Raw genomic sequence first — 16,150 nt, forward strand, 5'->3', positions numbered from 1 at the left:
TTCAGTTAGAAAAAAATCTTCCTTGAGTCCACTATTCAGCTGTTTGCATAGTATTCATGTTTCAAATGTATCAGCATAAGACCTATGTAGGAGGAAACATCAGCATTTTTAGACTTAGAACTTTGGCCAATGAAGGGCATAACCTCCTCCCCCCCACCCCCCATTCCCGACTATTTTGAGAGCCGACTGGCCTGTTACAAGGGGCCACTTTGCTTGAAAAAAAATCAGCCTTCCTTTTCCTGGTGGGAAGATGGACAAGGCATGGACCTCCAGAATTAACTAGAGCAGTATCATGGTCAAAATCAGTAGCTCTGGATGCCTCAACATTGCACCGAGCAAAGATACACTCTAATTCCTCCTGTAACAGGGCCTGGAGATACTCTCTGGGGCCATGCATTGGTAAAGGTGGGGGTGATGGTGCTGTGACAGCCTACAAAAATTATGGAGTTGAATTATAGATTTAGTCCTTCCTTGTCCTGGTGTTGGGTCCAATGATGTTTGGCTCGACACCTGACACTGAAGTAGACATATCCCCAGTGTCTGATGTAGCTCCACCAACCATGGAGACCAATGCCTTCAATGCTGATGTCAATGGACCCAACTTAGAAGTGCCAAAAATTTCTTTTGCTGCACCTTTTGACTCTTTAAGGTCATTTTCTCAGCAGTCACAGATATGAGCTTGCCACACCAGGAAAAATACATCTGCCACTTTGTGCCACTTTTTGAACGTTTTTTTGTTTTGAAAATGAGCCCCTAAGGGCTCCTTTTATGAAGGTGCGCTAGCGGTTTTAGCGCACGCACCAGATTAGCGCGTGCTAGCCAAAAAGCTACCGCTTGCTCAAGAGGAGGCGGTAGCAGCTAGCGCATGCGGCATTTTAGCGCGCGCTATTCCGCACGTTAAGGCCCTAACGCAGCTTCGTAAAAGGAGCTCTAAGTCTATTTAATGAAGTAAACAAAAATGGCACTAGTAGCATTTATTTTTTTATAGATTTAAGCCTCTGACACAACTGAGTATAGACATAATTTTTTTGAACACCAACTACTGCAGGCTTTTTATCTCTGCATATTCAGCATCAAGTCAAAGTTAGGTACCAGCGCTGAATATCTGGGTATAATGCAGCCACCAGAACTTATCCAGGTCCTAGTGATATTCAGATTGGTATATGGGTAAAGTTAAGATGTCCTTTTTGATGTCCTTAACTTTATCCAGTTAGAGGACTGAATAGTTTATTCACTGGGTAATTCCTGGCTCCATGAGGACTCGGTCCTCAGACTGCCCTGGCACTATCCGATCAGTATGTAATGTAATGTAATTTATTTCTTATATACCGCTACATCCGTTAGGTTCTAAGCAGTTTGAAGAAAATATACATTAAGATTATAAATGAGAAGTAAGAAGGTACTTAAAAAATTCCCTTACTGTCCCGAAGGCTCACAATCTAACTAAAGTACCTGGAAATTAATAAAGAAGAGAAAATAAAGATGGTTGAAAAAAGAAAAATTCTTTGTGAACTTATAGGATGGAAATTAAACTGACAGTGAAGAACTGTATGAAAAATACATATGGAATGCAGTTAGAGAGGGTAGGTTACAATCTATTTATGGTATTTGTTTAATTGGAAGGTGTTAAGGTGGGTAATTTGGGGGAAGGTTATCTGAAGGTAGGTGAATCTTCTGGAGGTAAAAGAGGAGGGGTTAAGATATTTGGATGAATTTTTTGAAAAGCAGGGTTTTGATTTCTTTTCTGAATGTTTTGAAGTTGTCTGATATTGTCATAAGATTGGAGATGGAATGGTTGATTTTTGCTGCTTGTGTTGCCAGAAGGTTGTCAAACATTTTCTTGCGTTGTGTGCCTTTGAGTGGGGGGAAGGCGAAAGGGTTCGAGGTTCTGTGTCTTGAGGTGGAGATTTGGTTTAAGCGGTTATTTAGATAGGAGGGGGAAGAGCCGTGTAATGCTTTGAATATCAGGCAGTGGAATTTGAATTGGATTCGTGCTTGTATGGGTAGCCAGTGAGAGTCTAAGAAGGCAGTTGTTATGTGATCATATTTTTTGAGTGAGTAGATCAATCTGAGGGTGGTGTTTTGTATGGTCTGGAGTTGTTTTATCATAGTGGCTGGACAAGGAAGATATAGGGAGTTGCAATAATCCAGCAGACCTAAGACTAGGGATTGGACGATTAGTCTAAATTGTGCTTGGTCAAAGAATTTTCTGATTTTACGGAGATTTCTCATGGTTAGAAAAGCTTTCTGGGTTGTTTTGTTGATCTGGGGCTGCATTGTGCAACATCTGTCTATCGTAACTCCTAGGAGTTTTAGTTCGGGTTGTATTGGGTATTTGGTATTTTTGATTTTCAGTTCAGTGATGGTAGGAGTTTGGGCTTTTTCGAGCAAAAGGAATTTTGTTTTTTCAGAATTTAGTTTTAGTTTGTGATCCATCATCCATTTTTCTACTGTGTCTAAGGTTGTTTCTAGCTTTGTTGTGGTGGTGGTCTCTGATGGGTCGAAGGGGAGGATTATGGTGATGTCATCAGCATAGCTGAAAGATGTGACATCTAGGGTATCTAAAGTGGCTCCTAGGGAGGAGATAAAGAGGTTGAAGAGCGTAGGTGAGAGAGGTGATCCTTGTGGAACTCCGCAGGGATTTGTCCATGGTTCTGATTTGATATCATTATATTTTACCCTGTAGGTTCTAGATTTGAGGAACCCCTGAAACCATTTGTAGACCTTGCCTGAGATTCCTATGGCGTCGAGAATTTGTAGTAATAAGGTGTGGTCATCTAGGTCAAATGCTGCGGAGAGGTCTAATTGTATTAATATCATTTTTTTTCCTTTACTGATGTGTTGTCGGGCTGTATCTAGTAATGTGACAAGTAGTGTTTCTGTACTATGGTTAGTTCGGAATCCTGATTGTGAGGGGTGGAGTAGGTTATGTTTTTCCAGATATTCGGTGAGGTATTGTGCCACTAGGCCTTCTATTATTTTAACGTACAATGGTATTGAAGCGATAGGTCTGTAGTTGGAGGGGCTATCTATTGGGCCTTTGTGATCCTTTATGATTGGAGTGATTAAGATCTCTCCTAGGTCCTGTGGGAATTGGCCTTCTGTCAATGTGGTTTGAATCCATAGCATGAAGTTGATTTTGAATGTGGTGGAGGCGTTTGATAATATGTAGGTGGGGCAATTATTTAGGTCACTGGAAGCATGGCTGTATTTATTGTAGAGTCGGTTCATATCCGACCAGACTAGAATTGGGAAATCGGACCAGCTTCTGTCTGCTACGATGGCTTCGCTAGTTGATGGGTTTGTTGTTATCTTTTCTAGATGGGTGTGTGTGTTGATGAATGAATTAGTATATAACCTAAAACCACTCAACCCAGCGGTATATATCACTATCACAAAAATAGTATGAACTACCACTTGTTCAAAACAATACACATCAGTATTGTTAGCCCATAAAAATGTATAGGCTTAATTTAAGGCCTCAGAATCGGAGCCTAAGCACAGCAGTTAAATCACAAGCTGAGATGATCTGCGTAGTTGTAACACTCCTGCTCCAATCATTGGCCAATAGTTACTTTTTTATGGTGTTTATATAAAGCTAATTTAAACCCTTCACCAAACACTTCTGAAGATAAACTAATTCTTCAAAAACACTCAAAAATCTTCAGAGAAGTACTGTGCATATGTTTCCAAGATTTGAAAAAATAGACCACAAAACTTATCTTATTGTTAGCAGTCTTCACTGTTGGAGTCTTTTTAAACACATCATGTCATTAATGTCTGTCTGCCGACACGGCCAGCGTTTGGCGGGAATTACATTCATCCGCTGCGTCAGGGCCACCAGGACATTAACAATCACAGGCTCACTAAAAATTAAATACAGAGTTAAAACATTCACACTCCAAAACCAGGCATCAGAAATTCTAAATTTTTGGTAAAGCAACACTCACATCAATTCATTCGGTCATAGATTTTCAAACAGTGTCAAGATGGCAGCAACGTCTTTTTTTTATAGCCTATACACAACGTCATGACGTGACTACCACGTGGACTACATCACACTTCAAGTGTGTCTCTCCAAGGCAAGTACAAGATCTGCCTAAAGTATTTCAATTTCTTTTGCCTTGGACAGTGGACTGTTTTGGTTTATTTTTCTTTTGAGGAGGGGTTTTTCCCCTGCTGAAAGCTGAAGCAGAGAAACACAGAAGTGTGCACTGTAAAACTGACATTTGATAATCTTTTGGTTATACTTTATCCAGCCAGTGTGGTGGGGGATTTAGCCCCACGTTTTGAGGTGGGATAGAGGGCTCTATTTTGTAGCAATGTTACAACACGTGGAACACACCACCTGGTCAGCATAATTTATATTGCTGAGGAAGAGCAGTGCTGTGTCACTGACGGTGATCTAAAGATACTATCAAAGGAAAGAGACTGTTTTCTTTTTGTTAGTTTTTCTTTTTGAAAGAACTTTGAAGCTGAGGCTCATTGATATAATACTGAAATTGAGTTTTTTTCTTTTGTGTTTGAGAAGACTGGATTGCTTGGTAAAAATCCTGACAAAAGTTTGTTTTTCATTTTGGTTCTACTGTTTGGCAACTCAAATAAATCCAGTCCTGGTTTTCATGAACAACTTACCTAACTTGTGGGCAAAATCCTTATTCTAAAGTGGTTTGCTTTTTCCTTCCTTGTGGAGCCTTCCGCGGCTCACAAGGGCATAATCCTTGTTCCCGCAGTCCTGGACACATTGCCCGGAGCCTGCGGGTTACAATATTCACTGGGGAAATCCTGAAAACCCGACTGGAATACAGCTCTCGAGGACCAGAGTTCCCTACCCCTGGTCTAGATATTCAATAGGATTGAGGCCCTGATTCTATAAATGGTGCCTAACTTGTAGGCATTGTTAGGCACGACTGTCAATCATCAGCTAGGCAGAAGAAGGACAAAAAAGAAAATCCAACAAAGCTGCTTTAAGAATGTGGTAAATCAAGGACAAAGAAAGGTACTGCAGACAACTATACAAGATACAGGCAAAGTTTATTTTAAACAAACAAACAGATTGTTGCGTACAAGTAAACCACTTTATACAAGATAAAGGACCCAACAAAGATCACACAACAAATAAGCCTGATTCGTGTATGGTGTATGCTTTAGCGATGATAATGAACTGTTGAGAAAACTAAAGCATCAGCTAGGCTAGGACGGTGCCAAGTAGCGCCTAAGTGTTCTTAGGCCCCAATAGGTGTTCAGTCCTTAGGAACACTGCCATCGAGGTTTTCTTGGCCTAAATGAGCGTGCCTAAGTAAAACCACGCCCAAACTCCACCCTAAATCCGCCCCTAACCATGCCTACATTTTTAATGTATTTTTAACAGCGCTTTCAATTATCAGCACCAATTAAGCCAATTTAAAAAATTCAATTAGGCGCCTAGATCGGTTAGGCATGACAGTCTTTTATAGAACCAGGAGCCACTTCTAACCAGAATATTGACTCCTTAGAACATTATGTGAGAAAAAGAGCACATGATCTATGCAATATGACCATTCAGACCCATAACCCCTTCTTCGCTTTCAAAGATTTTTAGTGCTTATCCCATGATTTCTGATACTGTCCTCATCTCCATCGGCTGTACTGTGAGGCTGCCCCACACATGTACTACTCTTTCTGTAAACAAAATATTTCTTAAGGCTTGACTAGTATCAGCTTTCCAGCTCCCTTTGTATTTCTGGCAAGGGAGGTTTGAACATCCACTGCTTGCATTTAGGAACTCTGTGGCACTGGCCCCCTTTGCCACAGAGATATGCTCTGCCATTTTCTGTTTCTGTGTATATTTCTATTGATGTGTGCATCTGTTGCATGATATTTAAACTGCATAATTCACACACACACACACACACACACACACACACACTGTGATATTCAATTATTTAGTTTGTAATTTTAGTATAGTATCAAGAAGGCATCCAGGGACAATTGATCTTACATGTAGTTTTATTTTCACTGCTGTCAAAGAGCTCCTTACTGCTTTCATAATACCAATTTTTTTTTTTTTTACCATAATCTAGGCTTTTTAGGGTCACTCTGTGCAGCCTTATTCACATCATATGCAATACAAGGAAAGCCACTTGCAGAGTGGGGCAGAGAGATGCTAAAAGTGGTACCCCTAGCTGAAGAGTACTGCAAAAAGACTATACGACACATGGCAGGTAAGAGTCGGAATTCAAAGGGTGGTAAGTACATTATCTAACTAATGGCATGTGTTACAAAGTCTCCAGATGAACTCTAATGAACTTCTATCACATCTTTAAAACAATAAATTACGCCAGCACAGACATGGTGCTTAATGGCAAGTTTGGACATTATTTACTGCGGAAGATGAGCTGAGAGAGCCCGATCGGTAGTTTTAATTTGGGATGCTTTTTTTGAAGTCAAAGAGAAACTTCAGGATTATTTGGTTTGTGCTGTCCTGCCATGGAAGGCGTGGGAGAGTTCTCTGAAGTAATTATTATTATTATTTATATGCCGCCATACCGGGGAGGTTCTAAGCGGCTCACAGCATGAGAAAAACAGTACATACATACATTTTTTCAGTAAAAATCACAATATAATATAATAAAAGGTAGTGCATCCATTTCGGTAAAATTGATCAGAATAAAAAGTACAAACATTTCAATAAAATTAATCAAGATAAAAATGTAAAACCATGTAAGTAAGAAGCATAAAGAATAAAATGCGAGCATAGTTGAAAATAGGAGAAAAAATAAAACCAATTACGATGTCAGCCTATTAAATAATTGAGTCTTTAGTAATATCCTAAAATCTAAATAAGAAGAAGCTTTTAATATCATTTTTCCGAGCCATGTATTCATTTTAGCGGCCTGAAAGGAGAACATTTTCTCAAGGAACCTCTTGTAGCGGCAAAATTTTATAGAAGGATAAGTAAATAGCTGCACTCTCCGTGTATTTTTATTAAAATGACTCCAAGAAAAATGTGAAAGGAGATAACCTGGTGACAGACCAAATGCTACTTTGTAACAAAACTCTAGATTCCACCGGTAGCCAGTGTAGTTTGTGATAGAAAGGAGTTATAGGCTCCCTTTTTTTTTTTTAAACCCAAAGATGAGGCGAACAGCAGTGTTCTGGACTACTCTTAATCTCTTAAGAATTTTAAAATAAGGCCTTACAGAGATTGGGTGGTGCCTTCCTCTGTAACCTAATAGGGCACTGATCTGAGAATAAGAGGAATGGGGTTCAGTATAGAGAGTTGCGCGGGGACAGAAATCCCACCCATCCCCGCAAGGAATTATCTCCATCCCCGCCCGTCCCCATAAAAAGCAGCAATTACTTCTGACAGGATCATCAATTCCAGTTTCTTTTGTGTTTGCGCTGCTGTTTTCCTTGTGGAATCTCTTTGGTGGAACCCTTTTTTTGTTTTCTGTTCAGGTAATTAACTTATAAACCCCCTCTTTTACTATGGCTGATGTGTCCATTATATTATATGGACGAACCCTGCTTCCAAAGCCTTCCATCCCCGTGGGAGTCCCGTGGGCCAGAGGGAGGTCCCCGTGGGAGTCCAGTGGGTTAGGGGGGATTCCCGCGGGACCTCCACGGGAACCGCGGGATTCCCGCGATCCCCCGTTCCCGTGCAGACCTCTAGTTCAATTACTCACTGCAGCTCCTTGTGACTCTGGGCAAGTCATTTACCCTCTGTGTAAGTCATACATGCCATTACAGAATAATGCTTAGATGCCCTGTTAGCAAATTTTTTGGGTAAGTCTACCCTTATGTGCACATGTACTAGCATTCTATACATTTACATGCATAAGGGGAATATAAATGCAGGCTCCTAGTTTATAGAATTGCCCTTTATATGCCTAAATACAGTATTCTATAAACTATGCACACAAATGTACTCCCCGCCCATGCTCTATCCATTTGCATACCCACCTGTAGAATACATACTATCATAGAGATATACACATTTATAGAAAACACATAGGTGCATATCCAGCAAGTTTGTGCATATATGATGATATATGCTACTATTCTGAACATTTATGCTCATAACTGGTGCCTACTTTATAGAATTAACTTCAAAGGGAGTAATTTTACTGTATAACAGGACTTTATCATATTTTAGTAGGAGGGTTCCTGTATGTTTTATTTTCTATTCTTGGAAAAAATGTTACATACACTTCTAGTACATATGCTGACAATTTGCATAAAAGGAAGATGAATAAGAAGATATTATTTTCTGTTCTGATTTAGAGTACCAGGAACACTGGTTTTACTTTGAGGCCAAATGGCAGTTTTATTTGGAGGAAAGAGAAATTGCTGAAGACAATCAGAACAAGCCCAGCTTCCCTGATAAATACGATGCAGAAGAGAGAGACAAGGTAATGAACTTCTGAGCATGATTATACAATGAAAATTTGTCATGTTTTATGCTGCATTTTTAGGTTTAATTTATCTTTCAAAAATATATATGACTACATTGGACTCCCCTACCTCCAGTGTAACATCCTTTTATTTAAGGAAGTCACCTTTATCCCTACCTTATGGTACCACCCTCATAAATATCCCAATTCTGTTAAAATTCTAAAATATCCTATCTTTACTTCAAAGATCAAAATTGCCCTCATTTTCTGAAATCAGAAAGTTGAAGGCTATTCTAAGATACACATTTAGTAAGGAAATCCATTCTCCAGTGTTTCAGTAATACGCATCTTAGATTGTAATGGTCCTAACATTAGCATTCGCATTCCCGTCACCTGCAACTGAAAGCTAATCACCATCAATCAATAATCACACAACTCAGTTTTATTGGAATAAATATTTGGCCGCAGCTTTATTATCTATCTGAATATTATCTTCACTTACAATACAATCTGTGTCCAAAAACCAACAAACCCCCTATGCATATTTCACACATCCCCAGGGAGCTATTCGGTGTCGAAACTAGCTCCCGTTAAGTCTTTAAATTTATAACATTCCCCCAAACATGGCCCACGGTGACGCAAGGCCATGCTTCCCCTCCCCTCCCCCCAAACATGACCCACGGTGACGCCAGGTCATGCTTCCCCTCCCCCCAAACATGACCCACGGTGACGCAAGGTCATGCTTCCCCTCCCCCCAAACATGATCCACGGTGACGCAAGGCCATGCTTCCCCTCGCAGCGGTATCGCATATGAATGTTACATTTATTTATTTATTAACTGCTCATCTCCCAGATCCAACTGGGCCAAACCCCATTTTCCGCCTCACCCAAAGCTGCGACCACCTCCCCCAACCCCATAAGCTCCACCAAATCCACCCAAGTCGACATATAACATGTACATCCCCCACCCCACCCCACAACACTAACACAAAACATAACACCAGCACAAATGGGAGGGAGGGAGGGATAATCTTTTCCTGAAGAGACTACTCTACTGTTCCCCTTTCCTCACAGAGTTCACTCCAGCCTGCCACAACATCCAACCAATCACGTGACTGCTCCACCCCATCACCTTGGAAACCTCCTTAATCATTTTTCTTTCTTACAAGCTCTGTCTATTAACCCTTTCTTACTTCCTCTTATAAAATTGTCAATCCTTATTCTACAGACCCTTGATAACACTTCATATATTCCCCTTACCCTCTGTCCCCCTTCCCCCCATCATTCAATAAATATTACCAGCCGGTGACATCAGCTCAGCTAATGTTATATCACACCAGATGAATCTGGTGTTCTTCTTTATACCTAAATCAATAGCACACATTTAATATCCCAATTGCTGGATCTTATTTTTACTGCCTTCATTCCTGGGCCCGTGCGGGGAGAGTTGTGTGGGGACAGAAATCCCACCCGTCCCTGCCAAAATCCCCTCCGTCCCCGCGAGGAATCCCCTCTGTACCCGCCTGTCCCTAGAAACTTCAGAAATAGTTATTTCATTTCATTATGCTATTGAATTAAAGGCTCTGGTAGAGACCCATTTACAAATAAGCAAAGACACTTTATTAATTTGGAAATATTAATTGGGAAGAATACATACTTTGTAAACGGGTTTCTACCAGAGCCTCTAATGTAAATATAAAATATAAATACTCAGCTGATGAGAACCCCCAAGCTGTCAGCTGAGGACTTCCTTTGCAGTTGGCCGGGGGTCCCTATTGCTAAGCTTGGCAGGCAGCAGTAGTATCCCTGAGTCACAGATGCTGGCACCTCAGTGGCTCATGGATGTTGCCAGTGACTGCCGTGCTTGGTGGAGGGGAGTTCTGGCTGTCTCTAGAGGAGGTCCTATGCTGGCGGTGCTTGGGGATCCCCACCAGTCACAGCAAGGGCCAGCAAGTACTTCAACACTGTAGAAATAAAACCAGAAATGCATTTCCTTTTCTTTTGAACACAATACAAAAACATCTGCTATATACATTTCCCAAAGCTAACATATTTTAGGCAATAAATTCTGTTTTTTACCTTTGTTGTCTGGAGACTTATTTTTCCATAAAGTTGGTCCCAGTTTCTTTTTTCCGCTTTCCCATCTTCTGTAAATTCTTCTGTTGCTGTCCATTGGTTCCTCCTACCATGGTCCAGCAGATATCCCTTTCTCATCTTTCCCCCTTCCCACCAGCCCCATGCCCAACATTTCTCCTTCTATCATCCCTCTCCAGCACCATGTCACATCTCTCCCTCCATTCCCTTCACCACTATGTCCAACATTGCTCCCTCTTGCATCCATTTCAATCTGTCCCACTGTTCCCTTTCCATCACAATATTTCTCCCTGTCATCTGTACCTCACTCTCTCCCTATGACCAAAATTTCAACTTTCTTCCATTCCCCGTGTACACAACTATCTCTTTCCTTCTCACTGACACACCCACGCCCAATTCTCCCTTTCTATTTTCTCCCCCACCTCAGCATCTCTTTCCCTCCCTTTCTCTCTCCCAAGTTCATGCCTTCTGTGTCCAAAAACCCATTCCCTCCCCCACCTCAGCATCTCTTTCCCTCCCTTTCTCCAGCCTCTCTCCCAAGTTCATGTCTTGTGTTCAAAAATGCACTCCTTTCCCCCTTTTGTGTTCCCCGTTTACTTCCCATGTTTGACCTCCTTCTGTCCCACATTTGCCTCCCATGTTCGACCCTTTCTGTGTCCTGCGTTTGCCTCTCACATTCATGTCCAGCCCTCATCTGCCTGCAACTTTTTCATCCAAATGGAGCTCTGGGAGGTAGCTGGAGCCGCGAGGCTCGTCTTCTATTTCCTGCCTGCCCTGCCCTGCCTTCCCTGATGTCAATGCTGACGCTGGAGGGAGGGAGGGCTTTGCTTAAGCCCTCCCTCTGACGTTAGCGCTGACATCGGGGAAGACTTCCGATTGGCTATGTGTGCTGCTGCAGGGCAGGTAGGAAAAGAAGACGAGCCTCGCGGCTCGAGTTGCATTGAACCCTGCGCGATCCCCGAGATCATGAGGGGCGTCCCCATGGGATCCCCACGACCCGAGTGGGCATCTCCACAGGATCCCCATAACCTGAAGAAGGAACCTGCGGGATCCCCACAGGTCCCGCGGAATTCCCGTTGTCCCCGTTCCTGTGCAGCTCTCTAGTTTGTTTCTGCCCTCATTTGATTGAGTTCTGACTTCTGCTAATTCTATCTGCTGCTGAACATCACTAAATGGACCCAATCTTCATAGCAATTTAACTGGGCCGGAGAGGTATTATTCAATAGCACTTAACTGGACAGTTCCATTATATGAAGGTCTTGTCAGACAAATCTGATCACACACCATCATCGGGTTACTCCTGTTATGAGCAAATGCAGTGAATCAAATAAGTGAAATACAATGTGCTAGAATTAGAACACAAATGTACAGTATTTCGTAGCCTATGTGCAAGGCTGAGCCCCCATTTTAGCCACAACCTGCAGACCCAAAGGCGGACAAATTAAAAAAAAATGATGAAGTACTTTGCTGGAATCATTAAGAACATAAGAATTGCTGCTGCTGGATCAGACCAGTGGTCCATCATGCCCAGCAGTCCGCTTACGCAGCGGCCCTTAGGTCAAAGACCAGTGTCCTAATTGAGTCTAGCTTTACCTACGTACGTTCTGGTTCAGCAGGAACTTGTCTAACTTTGTCTTGAATCCCTGAAGGTGCTTCCCCTATAATAGCCTCTGGAAGAGCGTTCCAGATTTCTACCATTCTCTGGGTATAGAAGAACTTCCTTACGTTTGTAAGGAATCTATCCCCTTTTAACTTTAGAGAGTGCCCTCTCGTTCTCTCTACTTTGGAGAGGATGGACAATCTCTCTTTCTCTACTAAGTCTATTTCCTTCATTATCTTGAATGATTTGATCATGTCCCCTCTCAGTCTCCTCTTTTCAAGGGAGAAGAGGCCCAGTTTATCTAGCCTCTCACTGTATGGCAACTCCTCCAGCCCCTTAACCATTTTTGTCGCTCTTCTCTGGACTCTTTCGAGTAGTACTATGTCCTTTTTCATGTACGGCAACCAGTGTTGCCAGGATAAAGATGAAATCCATTCGTTCCACTGTCAAGCCAATAGCAGAGGCTCTAAGGCTATATTAAATAAAAAAAGAGACATAGGGCTGGAGAAATTTTGTCATTAACTACAGTTCTAGCTCTCTGTATCAAAACAGAACCCTGCTTCTCAACTGACCTGGCAAACAGTGCACCAGTCCGTAATGAAGGAAAATTATGGCATTTTTTAAACCAACACTACACCCTTCCCACCCAAGTCAATCCACAAATTACCTATTATCCATTAAATAGTTTATGGGGAAGCACCATGATATGTGGTACAAAGTTTGAAGAAATACGAGTATTCCAACTCAAACTTTAAGATCACATACAGCAATGAGACTAACTATGGAATCAGTAAGTAGAGTATGTCTTATGAAAATTGGTCTGTGGCTATTTCTTTAGCCGGTCCACAGATATGGAATGCTCTGCCAGGTTCTTTGAGGCTGTATAACAATGAGATGCCATTTAAAAAAAATGTTGAAAACCCATCTATTTGTCAAAGCCTTGATTGGTGTCTACTTTGTAGTTTACTGGGAATGTCCAGTTTTCTATTGTTGTGAACTGTATTGATCGGCGAGGTATTGTGGTCTAGAAATGTAATGTAATTAAGCCCATTTAGGGTTTTAGATAAATGTTTTCTATGATTTAAATTAGGTCTTGGTAGCTAACAGTTATTAATGGATATAATGAACAGTGCATTTTGGTTTAAATAGCATAATTGTAGTTAGCAGTCTGCTAAATTTGTGAATTGTTTGTTTATTGTTATGTTTAATGTAAACCGCTCGGATTTAACTATTCCAGTCATTAGTAGCGGTATATAAGCTTTGAATACACAATAAACAATGTTTGTTTATTTGTAATTCATTTAAGGCTTAAGCAGAATAAATTTAAAAAAAATAAAATAAATATATAAATACCTTTGATGGCTATGACCCTTGGATGATATATCAAATTTTAATAAAACTTGAAACTTGTCTTACTATAGTAAGACCAGAGGGATCCCTAGCAGCCGGAATTAAATTTATTCTAATTCTAAATATTTTTTAACACTCCATCCATCAGTATGAAAGTTGAGAAAAAATGACTGACATCATATGACCAGAAGAAAGCACAGACTACTGATAGCCATTGCTTAATGTTAGACCTATAGGAAGTGGAGTTCAGAAGGTCGTGGTGGAAGGAGAGGTCATGATGCACCAATGATTGCATATGATGCTCTGCTTGGAGCTGGTGGAGACTGGAAGGAACTTTGCAACAGGGCAATGCTCCATGGAGGTAAGTTGCTTTAACTTTCCAAAGAACATGATCAAGGAAGGCTCATGATATTTGTTATAAAATAGAGGATTGTAAAATAGCAGTACATTTTCTATATATTTAAAAAGAAAAAAGAATTCAGAAATAACTAGATGCCCAAGATTATATGAGGGTCATTTCATAAATAATGCACACTATTTTTTTTAATTTACATTTTTTTTTCAAGTATTTCTTTACAATCCTTTAATATGGTCTCTCTGCTTTGCAATGACTGAGTCCCAACGTCTGGGAATCTTCGTTATTCCATCCAAGACATCATTTTTGTTCAGTTGCCGTATGGCTCGGGTAATGGCAAAAATAAAGCTTTTCCAGAGATGCAAAACGATGTCCACACATAGGTTGTTTCAACTTTGGAAAAAGGTTGAAGTCTGGTGGACTTATGTCTGGACTGTAGGGAGCATGAGGTAACACCTCCCAGCTGTATTCGCATAGTTTTTCAAGGATGACATTCCCTATGTGCGGGCGAGTGTTGTCGTGAAGAATGAGTGGCCCAGCCAAGAGCAACTGGGTCGGGTTTTGTGCATTTTTCTGCACATTTTTTGCAAAAATTCACAATAATACACTGCTGTGACACTTCTTCCACATGGAACTTTGTGTGTGATGATGATGTCTTCATTATCATAAGCAAAAATCATCATTTGTTTGACTTTTGATTGAGCTTGTCAAAATTTTTTTTGGTCGTGGGGAAGATGGAGCTCTCCACTCGTTGGACTGTGATTTCAGCTCCGGCTCAAAGTCTCTGATCCACATTTCATCAATAGCAACAATGCGATTCAAGAATGCCTGACCTTCAACTTCGAATCTGGGCATCTCTACTGCTGTTCAGCAGTCAAGAAGTGGGGGACCCATTGCCCAGAAATTGTTCTCTTTTTAAAATCATTTGTCAGAATTTGGTATACTGATGTTGGTGGAATTCCTGTGGTTTCAGAAAGTTCCTCGCATGTCGCACGATGATCTTTTTCAAGAGCATCAACCATGAGTTTCACACATCATTCATCAGTTGTTGATTTCGGCCTTCCTGGTCTTGCATCATCATCTATGCTCACACGACCACTCCAAAAACAAGTTGCCCACCGAGAAACTGTACTAAGGTCCACTGTTAACTCACCACAAACTTCAAGTAACGCACTGTGGATTTCTGTTGGGTTTTTGCCATGTAGCGTTTCAATCTTAATGTATACCTCTGATCGTCAACAGACACAGTACCCAAGACACCTGCAGCCTCCATTTTCCACACTTGTCAAAGCTACACTATGTACATCAGAATTGACGTCGGGGGTTAGGCTTCTGGGCCGGCAGCGTGCAATCGCTGCACCCACATGGCCCTTCCTTTCCTCTACTTGCTGCGAGTGTCCCTTCCTTTATTTGCAGTGAGCGACCAGTAGCAGCAGCGGTGGCAGCGGGCGAGGGGCAGGTGCTGATTTAAATAAGGTAACGGGAGGCGGGGGGTTGGGTATTTGCTCCATAGGATGCACCCTTTTTTCCACCCACTTTTTTTGGGTAAAAAATTGCATCTTATGGAGCGAAAAATACAGTAAAAATGAGGGTAAATCAAAATGTAAAGGCAAAATACATTTAACAGCTTTAATAGAAGTAACTATGAGCAACTGAACATATCACTTTCCCACATAGTCCCTATACAAGATGATACATTTGTTGTATCGTTCAACTAACTTCTCCAGTCCTGTTTTGGCTGCCCCGAAGCCAGGTGAGCACCGCTTCCTTTACTTCATCATGCTTTGTCCTTTGCTCTGCGGGTTGCCATGAAGCACCCATGTCTCATCACCGGTGACAATTCTCTCCAAAATACTCAGATCTTCTTCAAATCGTCTCTGGAACTGGAACCTCTACATGCTGTTGCTTGTGCAGATCAATAAGCTACTACTGCTGAAAGGCATATGTAGCGCTGTACACTTTGCACGGAAGAGCTTACAATCTAATTTGAACAGACAGATATGACATAGAGGGTTGGGGATGCAGAACCCAAGGTGAGAGGAGTTAGGAGTCGAAAGCTGTTTGGGAACCTATCGTGCACAGACTTTCCTGTATCCCAAGTCATCATGCATTATGGCAAATGCAGATCCATAGCTGATATCCAAATTTATAGCCAATTGAGAAACCATTATTAGTCAGTCTTCTCTAATCAAGACATCCGCCGTCAGTGTGTTCTTATGTGCATGATGTTGGTAGGCAACCAGAATGACCTTTGTCGGTTACACCTATTCTTCCCATTTTAAACCTTTTTACCCACTCATAAACCTTTCATTGATTCATGGTGCTATGTCCATACTGAGTTAATATCAGACGGTGAATTTCCACAGGTTTTACTCC

At 41.3% G+C, this 16,150-nt stretch overlaps 1 protein-coding gene across 3 annotated transcripts in view; it reads left to right on the plus strand.

The window, feature by feature from the left end:
• ADPRHL1 (ADP-ribosylhydrolase like 1) overlaps positions 1-16,150 on the plus strand; it is a 60,620-nt gene that overhangs the window by 22,044 nt on the left and 22,426 nt on the right. For all 3 annotated transcript variants that reach the window (XM_033948753.1, XM_033948755.1, XM_033948754.1), the window contains 3 exons: positions 6,063-6,203; positions 8,266-8,393; positions 13,648-13,780. In XM_033948753.1, coding sequence (XP_033804644.1) covers positions 6,063-6,203; positions 8,266-8,393; positions 13,648-13,780 — 402 coding nt within the window. The remainder of the gene's footprint in view (positions 1-6,062; positions 6,204-8,265; positions 8,394-13,647; positions 13,781-16,150) is intronic.

Source organism: Geotrypetes seraphini, chromosome 6 (assembly GCF_902459505.1).
Source record: "Geotrypetes seraphini chromosome 6, aGeoSer1.1, whole genome shotgun sequence".
NCBI classification, from domain to species: Eukaryota; Metazoa; Chordata; class Amphibia; order Gymnophiona; family Dermophiidae; genus Geotrypetes; species Geotrypetes seraphini.